General features: G+C 50.4%; 3 protein-coding genes across 17 annotated transcripts in view; all 3 read left to right on the top strand.

Annotated features, from left to right (window-relative positions):
- Window positions 1–75: 75 nt before the first annotated feature.
- LOC117000270 (dimethylaniline monooxygenase [N-oxide-forming] 1) lies at window positions 76–6941 on the top strand. Its single transcript, XM_033067781.2, has 9 exons — window positions 76–166; window positions 1472–1640; window positions 1776–1964; window positions 2046–2208; window positions 2485–2627; window positions 3818–4017; window positions 4494–4849; window positions 5411–5483; window positions 6586–6941. The coding sequence occupies exons 2-9, from the start codon at window positions 1515–1517 to the stop codon at window positions 6926–6928; spliced, it is 1593 nt and encodes a 530-aa protein (XP_032923672.1). The 5' UTR covers window positions 76–166; window positions 1472–1514; the 3' UTR covers window positions 6929–6941.
- Window positions 6942–7542: 601 nt separating this feature from the next.
- LOC117000269 (dimethylaniline monooxygenase [N-oxide-forming] 4-like) lies at window positions 7543–14420 on the top strand. Of its 3 annotated transcripts, none has more exons than XM_033067777.2 (9): window positions 7543–8071; window positions 9187–9356; window positions 9610–9798; window positions 10123–10285; window positions 10752–10897; window positions 11175–11374; window positions 11545–11897; window positions 12259–12328; window positions 13521–14420. In XM_033067777.2, exons 1-9 carry the CDS (start codon window positions 7543–7545, stop codon window positions 13888–13890), a joined length of 2190 nt encoding a protein of 729 aa, XP_032923668.1. In that variant the 3' UTR covers window positions 13891–14420. The 3 variants fall into 3 exon arrangements, with proteins under 3 accessions (XP_032923668.1, XP_032923670.1, XP_032923669.1); XM_033067779.2 differs by lacking the exon at window positions 7543–8071 and adding an exon at window positions 8778–8944; XM_033067778.2 differs by lacking the exon at window positions 7543–8071 and having other exon boundaries at window positions 8778–9356.
- Window positions 14421–15022: 602 nt separating this feature from the next.
- The window catches only part of PRRC2C (proline rich coiled-coil 2C), a 68618-nt gene continuing 61909 nt past the window's right edge, over window positions 15023–21731 (top strand). For all 13 annotated transcript variants that reach the window (XM_033067765.2, XM_033067768.2, XM_033067772.2 and 10 more), the window contains exon 1: window positions 15023–15104. The gene's annotated coding sequence lies outside the window, so the exon portion shown is untranslated. The remainder of the gene's footprint in view (window positions 15105–21731) is intronic.

The raw sequence follows: 21731 nt of genomic DNA, 5'->3' as shown, positions 1-21731 counted from the left end.
TCCAGCCGCTCCTCCCACGGCCACTTGTGTAACTGCTGGGGGAATTGAGTGTTTTTCTTGCCTCCCTGCCCTCCTGGCCAAGCTCCACCTCTCGCCCATAACTCTGGAGCGAGAGGAGCCCTCCCTTCCCAATCCCGACCCGGAGCGACAGTGGCTGGGGCTGGAGGTGAGTATTCCCAGAAAAACCTTTCCTTCCCTCCCTACCCCACACCCGGGCACTTCTGAGTTTTGGGATAGTGTGGCAGAATTGATACTTCTTGCGTGTTACTTCTCTGCAAGAAGACAGGAAGTCAAATAGCAAATGTAGCTGGGAAGTGTTCGTGATGTAAGTTAGTTCCCAGCACGCAAAAAAAAACCAAAAAAAAAAGCTTCCCCCCAAAAAATTAACAATGAGCAGCTCGTGCTAGTGCTTTCTTTATTAACAATGGAAAAAGGTCCAGGTTTTATTCCAGCCTGGAAAAGCAGAGTGTTCAGCAGGTGTTGCTTTATGGCTGAAAGTTCAAATAGTTCTGGAAGACTTGGTCGGTTTTAGAAAATACTGTGTCCAACCCCAATTTTTTAATGTTTGTCTCTCTTTCCTGATGAATTGTGCATTGTGTCTGATGGAAACTGAAAGCACTTCTCAGGCCAGGCGAAGTGGTACCGCCCATAGTGACATCCTGCCATGCTGAATTAACCCCTGTGCTAATTAATCTGTTAAACCACAGATTGCAGCAGCACCCCCAGAGCACCTGTGTGGGGATCCTGGCTCTGGAATTGTCCAGCCCAAGGCAGAGAGCCTGGCCATCACCCCTTGTTTTATTTAGTTTTATTTCTGATCCTGGCACTACAAGGGTTAGGATCCATCATCCCCACTGGGAGTTTTGTAGGGATGGATGTCAAGCCAGGGGCTGTTGCCTTTCAAGCCCTGGGGTGGAGCTGCTTTCAACCCTGCAGGAGACACAAAACCATCCTCAGTCCAAGGCGTGCCACACCTGCAGCCCCTCTGTCAGCCTCAATGGCCATGTCAGAGTCAGTGTCATCTTCCTGGGGGATGAGGGACAGGACCCCACCAGAGAGGCAGAAGCTGAATAGTCCCAGTGCATTTTAATTTTTTTTTTCTTCTGAGAGAGGCAGGGGCAGATATCCAAAGATAAAATACAAATATTTGCGAGTCTGATAAGGCAGGTGAATTTAAACCCAGCTTGTAAATAAGGCAGGGAACTGTGGCTCAACTACATATTTTTCAAAGCCAGTTTCCAGGGCAGCTGGAGAGGCTTGAAAGCAGTTCAGGCAGTGCACTGTAAAAGTGGAAAGATCTTTAAAATAAAGAGAGGGAAAAAAGAAAATTATTATTAAGACATTAACTTGTAAGTGAAGGGCCCAGAATGCTGGTAAATGGAATGAGGTTTGGGGGTGGCATCTAGAGAAACTCCCTATGAAGGGCAATGCCTGCTGAGAGTGTGATGATCATCTGTGGGGTTTCTCCCAGGTTAAGCCGTGCTGACAGCCTGGATCCCGGCAGAGGCACAGGGATGAGAGTGGCCGTGGTGGGAGCGGGGGTCAGCGGGCTGGCAGCCACCAAGTGCTGCCTGGACGAGGGGCTGGAGCCCACGTGCTTCGAGCAGAGCCAGGACATCGGGGGGCTCTGGCGCTACACGGTGAGCCAGCAGGGCCCATCCTGCTGCCCTGGGCAGCTGCAGCTCTGCAGGGGGAGGGCTGGGAGGGCTGCAGGGTGCTGAGTGCACTCCCCGAGCTCAGGGCACAGCGCTGATGCGCCCGCGGTGCCGTGGCAGGAGCACATCGAGGCCGGCCGGCCGAGCGTTTACCCCTCGCTCATCAGCAACACCTCCAAGGAGATGTCTGCCTTCTCTGACTTCCCCTATCCCGAGCACTTCCCCGTGTTCCTGCCCAACGCCCTGCTCCTGGACTACCTGCGGCGCTACGCCGAGCGCTTCGGCCTGCGTGAGCGCATCAGGTTTGGGGTGAGTGATCCTGCCCTGCCCACCCTGCTCCCCACTCCTGCTGGGTGCCTTTGGTCACCTTGCTTCACTCCCACCTTTCAGACCACCGTGGTCAGCATCCGTAAGCACCCCGACTTCGCCACCACGGGCCAGTGGAATGTGGTCACCGAGGCGGGTGGCAAGCAGACATCGGATGTCTTTGATGCTGTCATGGTTTGCATTGGCAACTTCTCGGAGCCATCCCTGCCCCTGCAGTGTTTCCCTGGTATGGTATGGGGCTGGAAAGAGAAGATTTAGGGGTTATTGTGGGGAAATCCTCCCTCTCTTTTCTTGCTTCTGCTTTCCAATATTTTTTTGTGTCTCTGAGACCCCAATTTGGTGGGGAAGCATCAGTTCTGTGTGCATGGGATGGAGGGCTGGACCTCCCCGAGTCCCTGGTGGCCAGAGATTGTTCTTGCCATCCAGTTTGGGGTTTTTTTTACACCCAAGAAAATCCACAAATTCTCCAGTACTTCAAAGCTGTGTTTGTTTTCCCCCCAAGGCATCGAGAGGTTCCGAGGGCAGTACTTCCACAGCCGGCAGTACAAGCACCCCGACGTGTTCCAGGGCAAGCGTGTCCTCGTGGTGGGCATGGGCAACTCGGGCGTGGACATCGCAGTGGAGGCCAGTCGTGTAGCTGCAAAGGTGCCACCAGCTGCTACCCCTGGGGAGAGGGACATGGGGGACAGTAGCTCAGTGTGCTGCCATCACAGGGAGGTGGCATTTTTTGGTCAAAAAAATTTTGACCAGAAGTTTTGACCTGGATTTTTTGGTCAAAAATGTACAGTAATTTCACGATTATAAGCCGCATCATTTTGACTAAAATTTTGGTCCGAACCCAGAGTGCAGCTTATAATCAGGTGCGGCTTATATATGGACAAAGAACGAAAAGTTGCTGTTTTAGTTTGGAGGACAGGTGTCTGCTGAGAAAGGCAGGAGCTTCTCTTTGAAATGGAGAATGTAAACCCCCTCCCTCCAAATTATTATCATTTTGAAATCAAGGGGCTTTCAGGCAAAAATATGGGAATTAGGAATAATAGTTCTTTTCTAGGGAAATTAAAATAGAAATACAGAACTACAAAGAAACAAATTGCAAACCTGACAGAGTCAGAGTACAACCTGACACCCCATCAGGCAGGGTGTTGGTAGCAGTCCCATTAAATGGTGGCTGCATCCTCCTGCAGTGACAGATGTGATTCAGTTGGAGCAGTGCTCCTGTACAAGGTGCAGTTTTCCTCCAAAGGTCCAGTGGTGATGTGGAGAAATCCGGTTTTCCTCTGGAGTCCAGTGGAGAAAGGGCTCCCTTAGTGTCCCAAAACCTCTGGTTTTATCTTGGTAAGAAATGTTGGGCTTTTCCCCCTGGGTGGAGCAACTTCCAATGGGATGCAGTAATTTTATCAGTCCCACAGTGGGACTCAATGGCCATTAGCAGAAAATGACTCGCTGGAGGAAGGATGGGTTGTGAAAAGATAAAGAACAATGCCCTGCCTGGTTTCAATGGATGGCCCATTAGCAGAATATCTGCCGTGGAGATAAGGATCACTGCCCCCACCCTCAACAGATGGTGATAGAACAGATACCTTTTATCACACTCTGTATTGTAATGTGTGGCTTATAATCAGGTGCGGCTTATAATCGTGAAATTACTGTACCTTGAAAGCCAGCTGGTTTTCTTCTTGTCTCCTGTTTCACCCCCATCACCAGCAGCCAGGAGGTCGTAAAGGTGCTCTTGCTGCTTTTCCAGTGCACAGCTGTTTGTGTCATGCCCCTCTCAGTTTTTTAACAAAGGAAAAGCAGCAAATTCATCACCTGAACCGTTGAGTCTTCTCTTCCAGGTGACCATTAGCACCTCCCGAGGATCCTGGCTGCTCAGCCGTGTGTTTGAGCGTGGCTACCCCTGGGATATGGTTTCAATCACTCGCCTTAAGACCCTGATCAAAACCAGCCTCCCCGGAGCCCTTTCATGGGGCTTGACCAATTACAAGATGAACAAGAGGTTCAACCACAAAAACTATGGCCTTCAACCAGACAGCAGGTACTTCTTGGTGCTTCCCATGCCGTGCAGATGGGTGGGCAGGGGACGATATTCAGCAGCCAGCATCAACTAATGCCCATACTGAGGTGATCTCCAACAGCGAGGCGAAAATCAGCTGTAGCTCCCTTAAGTGGTGAAAGATTGGGCATGCTGGAAAAGCCCAGAGGAGTTTTCCTTGTGAGGGTCTCTGGGTAAAGAGGAGAGGGAAGGCTTAACGCACAGATAGTTCTGGAAAGAGATGATTTAAAGAATAACTGAGTGACGGGAATAAGGCAGCAGGAGATGTCCATGAATCCCTCCTGCTGTGGGACAGGGTGACATTGGTGACATGTGTCATTGTTTGGAGGTGGTGGGCAGGGCTGCTTGCTCAGAGAAAATGACACCAGGAGGTGTGAGCTGGTCGGCCTGGGCGGAGGAGGAGCAGGGGACAAGGCTTGTTGGTGGTGTCCCACTCTCAGAGCCCCTGCTCTCCACAGCTGGCACGTCCGTGAGCCCCTGCTGAACGACGACCTCCCGAGCTACATCCTGACAGGCAGGATCACCATCAAGCCGGGCGTGAAGGAGTTCAGGGACAACTCAGTGCTGTTCCACAACTGCCCTGAGGAGGAACCTGTTGATATTGTCGTCTTCAGCACGGGCTACATGGTCTCCTTCCCCTTCCTAGAAGAATCTGTGGTCAAGGTGGAAAACAAGCACGCGTCCCTCTACAAGCACGTGTTCCCAACGCACCTGCAGAAGCCCACCCTGGCTGTCCTCGGGTTCCTTAAGCCCTTTGGACCCGTCATGCCCGTGGTAGAGATGCAGGCACGCTGGGTGAGCCGTGTCTTCAAAGGTAGGGGAGCAAATGTGAGCCCTCCTGTGTCCCAAAATGCAGCTCAGGCTGGACACGTTTTATCCCTCCAGCCAGGGAGATCCCAGAGCTAAGAAGTTCAAAGTGGACAAGGGAGCATTTTCAAGGCCCAGACTTCCCAAGTTATTTCACTTCAGCTAAGCTACAGCAACATGAGTGAGGAAAGAAACCCACTGGTGTTTTGTTTGGGGTTTTTAATAAAAATAGTAAGGATAACCTCATGGAGGGCTGGGTCAGAACTACCCCACAGAGATGAGAAGTTCTGGGGTTTCTCTTTGGGATGATCCTCTCTGGGGCTTGCACAGCCCGTCTGACCCCACATCACCTGCCTGTGCCCTGACAGCACACATCTGTAAGAGCAGGAAAAGGTGGGGGTAAATTTGGAATACTGGAGGGCTGGTTTCTGGCAGGATTGTCACTACCGAGTAAATGAGACTTTCCTGCCCTCCCAGGGAAGGGATTCCCACATTTTGCGTCACTGAATGAGTTCAGTTTCCCCCCAGGAGTTGAACTCAGCAGGACACTCTCCTCTCTCTCTTCCAGGCTTGTGTCACTTGCCTTCCCAGTCTGTCATGGAGGAGGAAGTAAATGAGAACAAGAAAAACCAGGTCAAATGGTAAATCATTCCCCAGAGCCCCAAAGGATTTTTGTTGGATTGAGAAATCCCTGGAGTTTTTGGGGCAGCAACAGGGGGGCTCTCACTCTGTGCCTGTTCCCTGAGAGGAGAGGGGAGGATTCCTGGATCCAGCTTTCCCCTTACTCACTTGCAAAGAACCATTAACCTTTGATTTAACACTGATATTTTGCCTGTTTGTGACAGGAAGAATTTAATTCAGGGTACTCAAGGCTAAAGTTTGCTTGGGAGTTGGGGAAGAACGCCAGGATCCCCAGGGACTGAGAGATAAAATGGCAGAGAAATTAATGGTAATAAATGCAAAGTAATTCAGCTAGGGGGGAAAAAAAGCCAACCCCCAACCAGAGGGGTGTACACACAGATTGTCCCCTCTCTCAGCAAGGACACCTGACTCACTCTGAGCAGGTATCTCACACTGGTGTGTGGCTCACAGGCAGGCAAAAGGCTAAAAAGGATTAGGGAATGGATGAGGGAACAGGGTGGTACATAAATCCATAGTTCACTTAAATACCTATAGGAGAGAAGGTATAGAAGAGTGAGATAAGAATTGCTCAGAACAACTCCTGTACAATACCAGGCTAAGTGGATTTCGGACCTCTGAAGGTGGGACATGAAGCTGTGAATTCTGCAGAGAAGGTGAACTGGAAGCAATTCTCCAAGGCACCGTGTATTCTTGCAATATTTGGTGCAAATGAATGTGAGGGGTACTGAAGGGGGCACATGACTTTTCTGCAAAAAGCAAAGAGATTTGGATTTGAGAGATTTTTTGTTTGTTTTGAAAAAGACCCGAAACTGGTTTGCCAAAGTCTGTTAACAAAGATTCACCAAGGGGAAGGGGGGGAACAGGTGCAGTTTGTGGAAAGATTGACATGAACCAGCATCACTTTACAGGTGCTGTGTCCTGGGCAGGATTTGTGTCCAGACAGACACAGGTTCCCACTGCACGTGCATCCAGTCCTTTCCTAAAAAGAACCCAGTTGCATTCCAGCTGCAATAACAACGAGGATGCAGAGGACCTCAGTTCCTCTGAGCCCTGCTGATACCAATCTTTCTCCTGCCTCTTTTTCTTCTCTGATCCATCCAGGTTTGGCCTGACCTATGATGAAGTCCTGAAAACCGAGTGGCTGGTGTACCTGGACACGCTGGCCTCCTTCATCGGTGCCAAGCCCAGCGTGCTGGGGCTGCTCTGCACAGACCCCAAGCTGGCCCTCACCATCTTCTTTGGCCCCTGCACCCCCTACCAGTACAGACTGGGGGGTCCTGGCAGCTGGCAGGGGGCACGGCAGGCCATCCTCACCCAGTGGGACCGTGTCATCAAGCCCACAAGAACACGAGTCCCTGCTGGCTCCTCCAGCTCTTTCCCTTCCCTCCTGGTTGTGCTGGGATTCCTTCTGCTCCTGGCTGCTGTGATTTTTGGTTTCAAATAGCTTCTAGAGCATGTTTGTTTGTTGTTGGTTTTTTTTTTTTGTCCTGAGAGATGTTGTCTCGGGTGAGAGAGCTCCTAAGGTGCCACGGGACTGGGGAAAAGGAATTCAGTTAGATGACAACTTTAATTTGCAACCTGCAGCATAAACCTGCCTCTGCTCCAGCTCAACCCCAAGCACAGCTTTGCAGACCTCACAAGCCAGGGATGGCAGCCTTGCCCAAGTGTCTGTTGCCCCTCTGCTGCCAGGAGCAGAGCAGGAATTGGTGCCATAATTGTGCCTGGATCACACAGGACAGGATACAGTGAGGACAACACCATCAAGTGGTGTGTCACAGGAGCAAAAGTGCCCAGGAATTACCTGGGCTGTGCGCACAGGTCAGGCTGTTCCTTTCTCCAAGCCTAAGCACTGTGACCCCAAATCCCAGCTGGGGCTGAATTGGTGCCTCTTTGCAGGGCAGTGGTTGTGGTTTGTCACACATGAGCCTGTGGGGCTGAGCACTCCTGGCTTTGCTTCTCTGCATGCCCCACTGCTGGACAATCCTGAGGCTTTGTTTTGTGCCTGGAGAGACTGTAAATGAATAAAATCTCAGTGGCTGTAGCAGGAGTGTGCTGCAGATGCCTCTCTGTCCTGTCCTTGTGTGCATGGGAAGAGCTGGGGGTAGAGCCCATGTCCGAGTTGGGGCTGTGGGCAACTCCCAATGCTGGACTCCAGGGGTTTTCCCTGACTTCCCAAAAGGAGCCTGCAGGGTGCTCCATGTCCCACACCCACTCTGTCTGCTGGCAAAGGGAGCATGTTCTGATCTGGGGATGCCAAGGGAACACGAGCCCAGCACAGGCACCACAAAAGGGGATAGATCAGGACAACCCCAAGCCGGAGCAATGACAAGTTACACCGTGCAAGCACGTTCCCTTTGGGATTATCTCTGCATTTTCACCTGGCACTGCCCCAGGGAGGTTGGGAACTTTCTTCCAGTGCATTTAAACCCACAAGGGCGGGGGAATGCAGGTGTAAAGGTCACTCATGCAAGAGCTGTGGCGAGCAGCCTGGACTTCAGCCTTCCCTTCCAATCCACAGCGAGAGAAACTCAAGGGAAATTCGGCCGAGGGCTGAGCAGCGAAGGCACAGCACTGCAAGCACAGCAAGGTTTGGTCCTCACTGCTCCTGGATGCTTTGGCAGGGTTGGAGAGCGAGCAGACAGCTCTCCAGGGGTTTGGCATTCACTGCTGGCTTTGCCTTGCTGCTGCTGGGGGGAGAGGGGTATTGCAGAGAAGCCGAGCCCCCTGAGCTTGCCTGCCTTCTCCTGAAGCCAAAGAAGGCTCCAGAAATGAGGCAGACAGCTGTGGGCATGTCCTGCCCTGTTCCTGCACATCAAGGAGTGGCTCAGGCCAGGCTTATGGATGCCAAAGGGTTTTGGTGGTTTTTTTTTTTTTTTTTTTTTTTTGCTCTGCTCCTCCCTCATTTTCCCCTGGCTTTCTTCAGTTTCCTCCAGGTTCTATTTATCTATTTTTGACACGAAACTGATAGAAAAAGTTATAAATTACTCTTTCTGCAGACTCTGCAGTAGGAGTATTTCTTACCTAATCAAAGTTCATGTGGGTTCATTTTTTCCTAGTTTCTTTCTTCCCAGTCAAGCTGGGTGTAGCTCAGTTTACACGCCCCGGCTCTGAGTTCCTCCCATTTATAGCCAGCGTTTCCTGGGTTTCTTACTTTTTGTATGTCCTGTAATCCCAGCCGTGCTTTCAGAGAGCTGTCTAACTTCTGAATGGCTGTGCTGTGCTCCTGCTCAGTCAGGCATTGCTTTGCTTTTTTCCCTTTTTTTAAAAACCCTTTTTGTTCTCAAGAGATTGCTCTTTAATGGGAAATTAAAAAGGAAAGTGTGAAAACGAGCCAGCTTAGCTGGAGTTGTTTCTTACAGAGGTCTTAGGGGGAGCACTTTGTACAGGCAGAAGATAGCTGCACCTTCTTTGCATGCCCTGGTTTGGGCTGGAAAAGGGAACGGATGGAAGCAGCAGAATAGTGAGATTTAAATGCGCCTCATTTTTCCCCCCGTAGAGGAGGGCAATTCCTGGACCCTCATTGTGGGCTTAGCACAGTGGGAAGGGCAATGAGCAGGATCTTGAACCAGGAGCTGGCCATGCTTTCTCCAGGACAGTTTTCCTTCGTGGACACCTGCCAGAGAAGACCAGGGGTGTTTTGCTGGGGATGGCAAGAAAGGACTGGCATTTGTGCTGATCCCTGGGCTGTGTTTGTGTTCCCAGCTGCTCTCACACCAGCCTGTCACCTGCTGCAGGCCAGCATGGTCCGGCGTGTGGCCGTGATCGGGGCTGGGGCTGCGGGCTTGGCTTCTGTCAAGTGCTGCCTGGAGGAGGGGCTGGAGCCCACCTGCTTCGAGAGCAGCGAGGACATCGGCGGCGTCTGGCGCTACACGGTCAGTGCCTGCTGGGCTGGTCCCCGGGTTTGTCCCCTGCCTTGGGAGCTCTCAAAGAGGAAAGGGTGGCCACACCCTCAGGGACTGGCCCTGTCCCACTCTCTGACTCCAAGATGGAGAAGGAAATGGAGCAGAGATTGTCACCTGGTGCTAGTCCTTGTGCCAAAATGTGGGGAAGAAAAATACTCGTATGCCTTATGGGGAGAAAGTCTTTCCCTGCACATCTGGAAACGTCACCACTGGCTTCACACAGGACTCCAGAGCCAGCAGGAGGGTCAGCGTGTACCGCTCAGTCATCACCAACACCTCCAAGGAGATGTCCTGCTTCAGTGACTTCCCCTTCCCCCAGGATTTTCCCAATTACCTGTCCCATGGCCTCGTCCTGGAATACTTCAGGATGTACGCCCGGCACTTCGACCTCCTGCAGCACGTGCGCTTCCAGGTGAGCAGGGACCCCAAACCCCAGGGGAGAAGAGCCATGGGTAGCTGCAGATACATGGCCAGGGACCAGGCTGGGTTCCAGCCTGCTAGGACCACCTGCTTGTTGTGTCCTGAATGCAGCCTTTAGCCCCATGTTTTAAATAAGGCTGCTCCAACATGGGCTTCCCCCCCAGTGCCATTGCCAGGGGAAAGGTGCAGGGTGGGATTTAACAGCTTCAGACGTGACATGCAGCTCCCCAGGGACCCAGCCTGCTCCCGGCAGCCCCAGCCTTTGACAGGCACATCTCTGATCCCTGACTGCTGTTTTGTTGGGTTTCTGTGCAAGACAACAGTTCTCAGTGTGAGAAAGCGCCCAGATTTCCTCGCCTCAGGCCAGTGGGAGGTGGTCACCGAGGCTGGTGGTGTCCGTGAGTCCCACGTCTTCGATGCTGTCATGGTCTGCACTGGCCATTACCAGGAGCCCTACTTGCCATTGGCTTCTTTCCCAGGTAAGCCCTGTCCCAGCAGTGGGGTTGCCCTCCAGGGTTTCTCCCCGCTCCATGACATCCCCTGGTTGTATTTTCCTCTGCAAACCCAAATCCGGGCAGTGGAAACCATCCAGAATCTCCCATGGAGCGGGGCAGTGTGGGTGGGGGACAGTTTGTGTCCCTTTTTGGCAGGTGGAGGTGAGCTCTGTATGTGGGAGCTAACAGCCATGAAGCTCCCACACTGGAGCAGGCAGGACCCTGACCCCATGGAAATGGTGGGGAAATGAGGAAAAACACCTTGCAAAGATGCAGGCAGGCTTTTCTGTTAGGATTTGCAGAGCAAGACTGAGCTGAGGAGGTACAGCGGACTTCCATGGGCTTCTCAGCTACAAGCAGAGGTGGGAGGGGGAGATTTGGGGATCTGAGCATGAGGATGGGGTGGGTAAATGCATCTGGCAGTAGGAGATGCTCCCTGCTATGTGTCTAGGCATTGAAAGTCGCTTCAAAGGGCAGTGCCTGCACAGCCGGGAGTACAGAGACGAGCAGGAGTTCCGAGGAAAGCGGGTCCTGGTGATCGGCATTGGCAACACCGGCGGCGACCTCTCCGTGGAGCTGAGCCGTGTGGCTGCCAAGGTACAGCTCCATGGTGGGCCACACAGGGAGAGGGAGAGCCCAGAGCAGCACAGGGAGCTTCACCCCAGGCTCCTCAATAAATTCCACTTCTCGTTGAAGAAGCTTTGCAACTCCCCGGAGAGTTTGGGGCGGCTGAGCAGCTTTAGCAAAGCCACCACTTTGTCAAAGCTCATCTGGGTGTCATCTCCAACTCCGTGCTAAGTGCAGCAGATGGGATTTGCCACTCATCATTTTCAAGATGCCTGGGCAGGAGGCTGAGCCCTGCCTCCCTCCCCAGGTGTTCCTCAGCACCAGGAGCAACACTTGGGTCCTCAGCCGGGTCTCAGCCCACGGCTTCCCCCGCGACATGGTCGGCACCACCCGCTTCAACCACCTCCTGGACTGGCTTCTGCCAGCAGCCCTCACCAGGAGGATCAAGTTTCGGAAGTTCAATTCATGGTTCAACCACACAAACTATGGCTTGGCTTCCAGCAAAAGGTGTTTTTTCTGATTGTTTTGTAGGGTGGTCGGGGGGTCTTGATAATACTTTCACTTTTGGGGGCTATCTGTGGAATAGCAAACCACTGGAGGGGAATTCTGACCGTGAAAAAAAGTCATTTTAGGTCTCTCAGATGCTAACACTGCTGCCCTCTTTTCCCCACTGCAAGCTCCAAATTTAAGATGATTATCAATGAAGAGCTGCCGTTCTGCCTCCTCTCTGGGACTGTGGTGCTGAAGCCAAACGTGAAGGAGTTCACTGAAAGCTCTGTTGTTTTCGAAGATGGGACAACCGAAGAAAACATCGACGTGGTGCTCTTTGCCACGGGCTACAACTTTTCCTTCCCCTTCCTCGAGGAGTCTGTTGGCAGCGCCATCGATGACAACCGTTCCCTCTACAAATGCATCTTCCCTCCCCAGCTGGAAAAGCCCACGCTGGCCATCATTGGCCTGATCCAGCTGACAGGCTCCATTATGGTGGGGTCAGAAATGCAGGCTCGCTGGGTCACAGGGGTCTTTGCAGGTAGGAGATGGGGGAGATTCACAGAATTCACAGAATCCACTGAATGACTCGGTGGGAAGAGACCTTCAAGACCCTTGAGTCCAACCCATGCCCTAACACCTCAACTAGACCATGACACCCAGTGCCATGCCCAGTCTTTTTTTAAACACATCCACATCTTCTGGGTGGGAGGCTTGGGGCAGCCTGTCCTGCTGCCCACAGAGCTTAGGGCATATTTCAGCTCCCTGCTAGGCTCTGTGCAGCAGCTGCATCCCTGTATTCCTGCTGCTCCACACCTGGGGAAAGGTGCTGGGACCTTGGGAAGGGGCTGAACATTTCCTCTGAAGGTGCTGCTGGAGCTGGCTGGTTTCTCTCTTCTCAGGCTGGAACAAGCTGCCTCCCCCCAGCAGGATGATGGCTGAGGTTCTGAAGAGCAAGCCAGCAGTGAAAAGGTGAGTGATGCTCCTGCACTCGGGATGAGATGGGTGTTGTATGCCGGGATAGCCTAAGGGAAGGATGGCAGACACAGGAGGGATCTGCTCAGGACACACAGCTCTGCATTTATTATCCCACCACCCACTGGGAAAATGCTCTCCTTTATGGAACAAGAGACCATGAGTTCCTCTGGAGCAGCTGATGACAATACCAGGGCATGCAGCTCGCCATCCCTCTCTTCCCATCTCCTTCGTCCCTCCCTTTCTGCCTTTTCCCTGCCAGGCCTCCAAAGCCATGTCCTTGTTCCCATCACGTCAGGATGGAGGTTTGCTTTCCTCCAGGCTAACGGTGCCATCTCGTGGCTTCTCCCTCCCAAATCCAGGCAGTGGGGACCATTGGGTTCCATCCAGAACCCTGTGTCCCTTTTTGTGTCCCTTTTTGGCAGGTCCATGTGAGCTCTGTGTGTGGGAGCTAACAGCCTGCCTTGTTGGAGGCTTGTTGGATTTCACAGGAGGTCGAGATGTGTCCCCAAGGATGTGGGATGGATGATGATGAATCTCAGGGAGCAGGCTGGGTTGGGTTGGCTCTTGGGACACTGGGAAAAAACTGGGACAAAACAGAGCTGCAGGGATTATGGCCAGGAGCCACCACGATGCTGTTACACAGAAATATGGAAGTCTGAGGTGCAAGGGAAACAAACTTGAGGCTGTCTCAAATTTTCCTGAAGGACATCAGCATGTCCTCCCTCCTCTGAGGGTGATAAGGTTTCAAGCAGAAAAATCCTGAGCGTCCATCCCAGCACAGGAAGCTTTCTGCATTTCCCAAATTTTCCCAGTCCCCCTGGCATTTTTATCACTGAAAGTCTACATCTCTACAGCCAAATCCACACCCCTGAACCTCAGGGCAGGACATAGCGGGGGTACTTGTGGCATTACAATGATGGTACTGCTAAGTTAGAGCTGGTTTTGAAGCCACAGCTATGCTGCAGAGACAAAACATGCTTCTGGTTATCCCCTACCCCAGAGAACTGCTGGGACCAACCCCACAGAGGCTCTTTCAGCGCCTTTGGCTGAATTTGGGGCTGAGAGAGCTCAGCCCCAGAGACTGGGGCTCAGCTGATGTCTGAGCCCGAGGTTTTTGCTTTCCATGGAGCTGGAAACTGAGATAGGACAATGCCATCTGACTTTTATTTCCTCTGTCCCCTCGAAGGAATCCCTCTGAGAGGGAGAACCTGAAGATGAGTTTTATTGGCTACGTGGACAAAATCGCTGCGTGTGCCGGCGTCAAGCCCAGCGTGTTGAGGCTGCTCCTGACAGACCCCCAGCTGGCCCTGGCCATCTTTTTTGGGCCCTGCTCACCCTACCAGTACCGGCTGGTGGGTCGGGGCAGCTGGAGCGGGGCCAGAGCTGCCATCCTGAGCCAGTGGCAGCGCACGCTGAAGCCCTTGAGAACTCGGGTGCTGGCTGACACCTCCAACAGCTCCTCCAGCTGGTGCTGGATGTGCCTCCTGGCTCTGCCAGCAGCTCTCACTGCAGGTCTGGTCTTCTCCAAATACCCCTGGGCCGGTCCCCAGCTGTAGAGGGAACCTGGAGAGCTGCAATGCCAGGTGATCTGGGGAGGGTGCAGAGCTGTGCCACCTGTGCCAGCTGCTGCCAGAGGGCTGGAGATGGCACCAGCAACACCCTGGGGCTGGCTGGTGTCCACCCACCTCCTGCTGATGTGACAGGAGCACTCACCCTGAACCATCCTGGGATGAACTGCCAGCCTTCCTCCCTCCTGCTCCCGAAAATTTTGGCAAGACCTTCACTGCACTGAGCTTTTGTGAAACATGAACTGTGGAGAGCTGCCTCTGTGTCTGGCAACTTTTGGGGCACAAAGGAGGGAGCCCCAAATAAACCTCACAGATCTGGTCTTCGTGGATGGTTTTATTAATGGTTTATTATCAGGCAAAGTGGATCCCGAGCTGTGGCAAAGAGGAGAGTCTTGCCTTTGTATATATACCATCTATACATTATATAGATAGAAGTATCAACAAATAAGAGATGTAAGAAATGTTATATATGCTAATATATCGATATGTAACAATAAATTACACATTCAGTGATCAATCCAAGCAAGCAAGCATCCCTGACATTGCCCATTGCAAGCAGGCTTAGGACTGTAGGGAATCCTGAATTGCTGGGATGGGGCCGGGATGGGGGCTGGGATGGGAACTGGGATAAGATGGGATGGGAACCGGGATAGAGGCCAGGATGGGAACCGAGATGGGGCCGGGATGGGAATCGAGAGGGGAACTGGGATAGAACCGGAATAGAACCGGGATGGGGGCCGGGATGTGGCTGAGATGGGGCCGGGATGGGAACCAGGATGGGAATCCGAATAGAACCGGAATAGAACTAGGATGGGAACCGAGATGGGAATCGGGATGGGGCCGGGATGGAAACCGGGACAGAACGGGGACAGAACCGAAATGGGAAGCAGGATAGAACCGGGACAGAACCGGAATGGGGCCGGGTCCGCGAGGCCCCGCCCTCCGCCCCGCGCCGCCAGGGGGCGCACCCATCCCCGGGAGCCCGCGCGACTGCGGCACGGCGCGGTCACGTGATCGGCGGCGCGGGGGCGGGGCCGGCGGCGCGCGCTATGCGCGGTGACGTCAGACGTCGTTGGCGCCCGGCTTGGCCGCCCGCCATCTTGGCCCCTGTGTGCAAGCGGCCGAGGCGGCGGCGCCGGGAGAAGCAGCGGCCCCGCCGGCACCGGGACCCGCGGGCAGCCGAGCGCCGCCCTGCGCGCCCGGTAAGCGGGGGGGCTCCTCCGCTTCACCGCGGCGGAGCGCGGGCCCGCGTCGCGGCACGGAGCCGGCAGGAGCGGGCGGGCGGCCTGCGCCGCATGGCCCCGGGCGGGGGCGGCTTCCGCCCGGGCGGGCCCGCGGCCGGCGGGTGAGGGGCGCCCCGGGCCGGCACCGCGCCGGGCGGAGCGGGGCGGGCAGCGGCGCCGGCCGGCCGGGCCGGGGTTGAGCCGGGCCACCCCGCATTGGCGGCCGGGGCCGGCCGCGCCCCGGCGGGCACAGCCCGGGCCGCGCCCGGGGCCGGCGGGAGGGGCGGCTGCGCTGGGACCGCTCGTGCGGGGGTGCTGCTTCCTTCTCCCGCCCTCTTCATTGCCCTCCGCTTTCCCTCTTTTTTTAGCGGCGCTTGGTCTCCCCCTTCCTCTCTTCCTCTCTGCTTCTCTCCCTTCCTTTCTCTCTCTGGAGATTGCTGGAGGAACGCGCCGAGCCCTGTGTGCATTAGCGCTCACTTGGCGGCCGTGATTCCTCCCGCAGAAACGCGCGGGGGAGCGCAGCCTTTTCTTGCGGGGTGCTGGAGGCAGGGCGCCTCGCTTTTCCTACTCTGAAATACGCATCCACGCTTCTTTCACGCTTAGCCTACGGTAAAAGGCGGTTCTTGGGTGGTTTGGTGCAGGTTGAGTGAAGGAGGGCATTGTTTGTGCTGCCGGGGCCAGGGTTTGTAGGGGTGGGGTGGTCAGAGCCGGGGGTGTTCTCAGGGATAGCGTTTAAAGGATGGTGAGAGCGTGGTGGGATGACACGGCTGAAATTCAGGCACTTGGTCTGCAGTGGGCATAACCCAGGCATACAGGGATTGGGAAATGTTGAGGCTAAAAGTGGCCCAGATAATTTCCAGTTCGGTCCCTTTTCCTGAGGAAGGGGGCATGCACTGAGAGCATGGTGCTGGGCACTGAATGGAACATCGTGGTTTTTCCTTTTTTTTTTCTTTTGTGCTTCACGTGGGTGTTCTGTAAATATATTCTTTGGTGGAACGCCTTGTTCCCCTGATGTTTGGGGTTAGGTACGTTACTGAAAATTAGCAATATTTCCAGCAGAAGAAACGGGGCTGTAATTTTTAATAAATTTTTAATAGCTTTATTTCTTTTACAGTGAGCCACCTAGCCTACTTGGTGTCTCATCTTAGAGTTCTGTTCACACAAGAAACTGCTTTTGAAGGGACAGGAAACAGGACATGATCTCATTTGTCCATGTATGAGAAACAAAAGGATTGACCTGAAATACTGACTGCCAGGAGCTCTGGGTTCTGAGCTCTGGTGGCTGTCAGGGTTTTTTTTTAATCCTATAGTCTAGAGAATTTTGCTTCTGCATTAATTTAGTGGTGTTTCTGTTTCCTTGAGAATAAAGAATCTCAAAGTTTTGGGAGTTGTTTGAACTGGATGAATGTTCAGTGGAAAGGTGGTTTGATGGTGTGGGCTTGAGAGGTCGCTCTTTAAACTGAAGTGAGAGCTTGGTTCTGTCTTAGGCCACTGCCTGGGAAACAGGATTGAGGCTCTGTCTGCCACCTCAGACTCTGCCTTGGTGTGTGGAGGTGTTCCTTGTACGAAGTTCTTGGCTTTTGTAGATAATAGCCCATGAAATATGTATAACTCACTATACAGTTGCTTCTGTGAGTCTCAGTAATATAAATATTCTGTGTCTTGGCAGTTTAGTAGCAATTTATAATATCTTTGCTCTCATTTAGACTTTCCATAATGGGAACGTTGTTTTTTTTGGTAAAGCAGAACAGTTACATCAGTCTGCAGTTTTAACTTGGGCTCCTGGTCCAATGCTACAGATTTGTGGGATGCACCTTCCATAGGTCCTGTTTGCCTAGGGAAGGAGAAACAGGCCCCAGTGAGCAAGGGAGAGATGATGCAATTGCAGAGGGAGCTCCAGTGTGGGCTTGGGGCTGTCTGAATGAATGCTGGGTGGCAATTAGGGAAAGAATGGAAGGATTCTGTTCTACGGAGTCGACTTCAGCCAGGTGTCCTGCAGTACTGGGAGCACAATTCCTTTGTTCCAGGCTGATTTCCAGGCTAAGGGATATGAGAGCAGAGAGAGGGTAGGAAGCAGAGGCTAAATACCATATAAGGGGTGGTTGGATAAAATGAAGAGATCAAAATCTTGCAGAAGAATTAAAGCCTTGCACAGCGAGCTCTTGCAGAGGAGTAAACCCTCGTGTAGTGAATTGGGGATGTGAGAGAAGGAAAAACACTTCCTTCAGCTGGTGTCTTCAGAGCTCCTACAGTAGTGGAGGGTGAAAAAAAACCCATGAAAATGCAGCACCATCCCACTGGCTGAGGATGGATGTTGGGCTTGTAATGACGGGACTGCTGGTGGTGTTTTACTGGTAGAACCAGTTCATCTTCTGCAGGAAATTTTTCCTTTGCTCAGCTTCATGCTCTCATTGTTTCTTGCATTTGGGTTTTACAAAGCCCCGTAGAAGCTGCCAGGTGGAAGCAGTGTAAATTTAAAGCTGAAATCCTTGTGAGGAGGTGGGAGAAAAATCATACTCTGGGTATTGGTGAAATGAAAATGGAGTGCACAGGAGTCTTAAAAAATGCATCAGCAGAGGAAGATGAAGTCCTAATAAAAATCAGATGAAGACAGCTTTTATGTCTATGAAGAACAGGCTAACAGAAATAGACTGTTTTTATTACAAATACCTCAACCATTACATAACATTCTAAGTAAATGCTAACGAGCTCGTCTGTTACAGATTGCAAACACATACTAAAGGGAGAAACTGTTTAACATTCACATTGTTCATGGTTTAAATTATCTGACACTGTCTTGATGAAGGGGAAAATGAGAGTGCAGAATCAACCTTACGTGTCTTCAGTCTTAAGGATGATGGTGGTAAATTTTAGCTGATGTGTGTTTGAAAATGTGGGCTTCATTTTCAGGGTCTTCCAGCATCAGAGACAGGAATGGCTGCACTTTATATTCAGCTGCAACAAATTCACAAGTACTGCCTGAAGAACTGGGGCATCACCCAGTCCTGGGTAACTGAGAGAAGAGGGGTCTCTTAAATACCAATTTAATCAATGTACAGCTGATTCCTAAGTGAAATGGCAGCCTTACTCAGATTGTACCTACTTGGGCTATAAAATGCAGTTTGGCAGTGGCAATGCTGCTCATTTTTTGCTGCACTGCTTGCTTAAGTTAGCAAATCGAACTTTCTCTGCTTAGAAGATCAACCCTTTTCAGGCTGTCCTCATGAAATCATATAAACCACTACACCTTGGTGTAAAACTCACATTTTGTAAGCATGTGAGTTTTGTTAGATTCTATTGTTTATATATTTTAGCTTAAAATTTCAATCTGCAGTCAGAATTTTAAGGAATGTTTGCAGGAGTAGTGATTTAAGATGTATTTAAACTGATTTGAAGCTTCAGCTAAGGTGGAAGTGCAGCAACATTTGCTTTTTGTTTGAGAAGCCAGTAATTTTCCCCAGTTAAAGACCTGGTGTTGCTTTAGGACTTTTGTTTCAAACTCACCAGATATTCCACTGAAGGACCTCAGTCTTAATATGAATGAATCAATGCTTTCATTGTGAAAAAAAATAAATACTGATGTACAGGGCTTGTTTTTAGTCATGTTTAGGACAGTCTGTGCTTTGTGTAGGTGCATAGCAGAAGTCCTCTTATGGAAAGGAACAACAACATTTTCCTTTGACAGTGCAAATAAGAAAGATGCATTTTAGCAAGAAAAGCTTGCCTTTGGCTTGTGGCATTTCTCAGTGATTGCTTTGCTGGAGTCACCTTGGTTAAGAAGTGTTTTCATGCCACAGATGAAGCTACCAGCATGGACAGAGCTTTGTAGGACACACAGAGCTTTGGATAACAAAAAGTTCCTTGATAAGTATTTTGATAATGTGTTGAGCCTGAATTATTTACTGCATCTTGAAAGCAAAGTGTCAAGGGACATGTGGGTTGGTTGTTTTGGTTTTTTTCCCCTGAGCAGAATAAACAGAGAACCAAGAGCAAGTGAAGATGTTAAATCTCATCTGCAGCCATTCAGCAGATGCAAGTTAACTTCCATGGAAAATGGATTCTGTAGTGCTGACAGACAGATGTATAAAGCTGGCTATACTGATAAGGCTTTTTACATTTAGCTTCTCATCCTTTTTTCCCCTTTTTTTGTGGTCAAATCCAGTCTGAAGCAGAGGTCTGAAATCAACCCTTACTGTAATTAACTGGTGTTGTCCAGAGCTGTTGTCAGCGTGGTGTTGGCAGCTGCATCTCTTCCATGCTGAGCATTTTTCAGTGAACAAGATGTGTCTGTTCCAAGAAATCAGTGAGTCAGAGGGAAAAGCATGTAACCAGAGATCCAGAGGATAATGGGCAGCAGGTAAAAAGAGACTGAGCAGTTGTGAGTTCTCTCCAAGCTGGACCAGACCAAGAAGCAAAATTCTACCACCTTTCTATGTATTGGAGTGACATTTTTTTACTACTGTTGTCAGTGTGGAGCATTTGGCAACCCTGGCTCTCACTATCAATGGGAGTATCTTAAAAACCTTAAAAATGTGCTGTAACATCTCTTTAATAGAGAGAAGAAATTATATTTTTGATGTCCATGAGTCAGGTTAGGAGTATGGTAGAAGTAACAGGCAGCAATGAATTTGGGCAAGGTGGGAAGCTTTTAACATGGTGGCAAGTAGTTTAAGTCATTACATAACTGATTAGAGTAACTGTTTTGAACTTTTTTTTAATAATGATGAGGTTGTACAAGACTACAAAACTGTTTATTCTGTAGAGTCCTGCTGTTAAATGCTTCCATCTTCAAGTTTCCACCCTTCAAAAACAAAAATATCTTGAGAAGATGAACAGAAAAAATTGAGGGGAAAAACTGACAAAAGGGATGAATTTCGGCACATGTCTTCTAAAGAAGAGAGGAAATCCTGAAGGATGTAGCTCTAGAGTAGTTCTTGTGCACTGTCAAAATATTCTGAAGAAGCTCATGAACAGAGGAGCTTGCCTGTACATTATTTCAAAGCAACTTCTAACAAATTTCCAAAATAAAATCCCTAAGATGTAATTATTTCTTATTTAAGGATTAACTTATGAATAGGGGCTTTGGAAAAACAAGTTATGTATAAAAAAATTTTACTTCATTGCAGTTGAGGTCAGGGATATTTTAGAGTTGCAGAAAAGTATGATGTGGAGAGAAATCTACTGCTCAATGTTGTTGTTCCTGGGGAAGAACACTGAAAAAAAAGTATCACTACCTCCGTGAAAAAATATTAATTATTTCAGTGGGGCTTGGAAATTGTGGTAAAGGAGCAGGAAATGGAAGTTTTAAAGAGATTCCTTGAGTTACTCCCAGCAAAAGAATTGTTTAAATTTTTTCTCCTAATCTGTCCTGCTCTCTTCCACTGTCCCAAGTCTACAAGGGGTGGGTGGGAAGGATTAAAAATGTGCCACCAGCTCAGTGAGGGTTTGTAAAAAAGCTTTTAGGGGTTTGTAATTAAAGGGGTTTTTGCAGTGAGTATTAAAGGGAAAAATGAAACAGTGCAAAGATGGGTATTGACTGTAAATGGCTGCAACTTCTGCTCATCTGTTGGGAATCTGGTCTTTTTTCATGTACTTATTGATTTTCTTTCATCAGCTTCCTAAAGGAAGTGTTTTGCACCCACTTATCACTGGGACCTACTTAAGGAGTTGCCTCCTGCTCACCTCAGCTGTTCCTGGTAACTTCCCCCAGGCAGTTCTGCAGAGCTGTGGATTTATCTTTCTCCCCCTTTTCCCACTGCTCAGGAAGAGGACACTCCCCGCATCACTTTGTGTGTGTGTGGGGAGAAGAGGTTTGGATGTTTTTGCCTTTCCAGGCTTCTGCTGGATGGTGAGGTTCAGTTGAGCAAGAAACAACGTGGTGCTTGTGACAGACTGCAGAGTGTGTTTGTCATTTTTTAAGGGATTGTTTGTGATCCTAACCATTAACAGATGCCTTTACAGAGAGCTGCTGTGGTCTGGATAAACTGATCTAAATTAGCTATTAAGAAACCTGGTGAATAGTTGTGATTTTTTCAGTTAAAAATCCTTCTGACAGGTAAGACAGGTCATGGTAGTCTTGTGTACTCAGAGAAAAGTGCTGCCTACCAGGCTGCTGTTTGAATCCTGCACTTGGTAGCAGGTACACAGCTTGTTTCTGCAGGAATTTGCTTTAATTTATTCCCTTATCTTGTGCTCAAATAGGCAGCAATTCAGTTTCTTGAGCTTTGAAGTTTTCTCATTCTTCCAAATAATGGAAATTTCTTTAATAAATGGTTTTGCAAATCTTAAAAATAATTCTCATTTGGCATCTGCAAGTTGAAAAGCTAATTGGGCGAAAGCACTCACATTGTTCTGTTCCCAGAAATAATGAGAATGCATATCATTATGATGCTCTCTTTAATTCTATAGAAACAATTTGGGGTTTTTTTTCTGGCCCTGGCTTCCTTCCAGAACATCAGAACTCCTACCTCAATTAAAAATTCACAATTTATGAAAGTTTCTTAACCAACTGCATGAAACTGGAAAATCAGAAATCTATCTTGGAAACAATTTGCTTAATGCTTGGTGTCAAAGAAGTCAGAAAAGTCTTGTAAAGGCCTTGTCAGG

This window comes from Catharus ustulatus, chromosome 9 (genome assembly GCF_009819885.2).
Source record: "Catharus ustulatus isolate bCatUst1 chromosome 9, bCatUst1.pri.v2, whole genome shotgun sequence".
Lineage (NCBI taxonomy): Eukaryota > Metazoa > Chordata > Aves > Passeriformes > Turdidae > Catharus > Catharus ustulatus.
Note: the sequence above shows the minus strand (reverse complement) of the source record. Positions and strands in the feature narration are given on the sequence as shown.

Excerpts from the sequence above, each read along its gene's own strand:
- LOC117000270 (XM_033067781.2), top strand. The coding sequence starts at position 1,515 with ATGAGAGTGGCCGTGGTGGGAGCGGGGGTCAGCGGGCTGGCAGCCACC. Across the intron at positions 4,850-5,410 it reads GGTGAGCCGTGTCTTCAAAG|GCTTGTGTCACTTGCCTTCC; the intron begins GTAGGGGAGCAA and ends TCTCTCTTCCAG. Across the intron at positions 5,484-6,585 it reads AAGAAAAACCAGGTCAAATG|GTTTGGCCTGACCTATGATG; the intron begins GTAAATCATTCC and ends TGATCCATCCAG.
- LOC117000269 (XM_033067777.2), top strand. The coding sequence starts at position 7,543 with ATGCCTCTCTGTCCTGTCCTTGTGTGCATGGGAAGAGCTGGGGGTAGA. Across the intron at positions 9,357-9,609 it reads GCGGCGTCTGGCGCTACACG|GACTCCAGAGCCAGCAGGAG; the intron begins GTCAGTGCCTGC and ends GGCTTCACACAG. Across the intron at positions 9,799-10,122 it reads TGCAGCACGTGCGCTTCCAG|ACAACAGTTCTCAGTGTGAG; the intron begins GTGAGCAGGGAC and ends TTTCTGTGCAAG.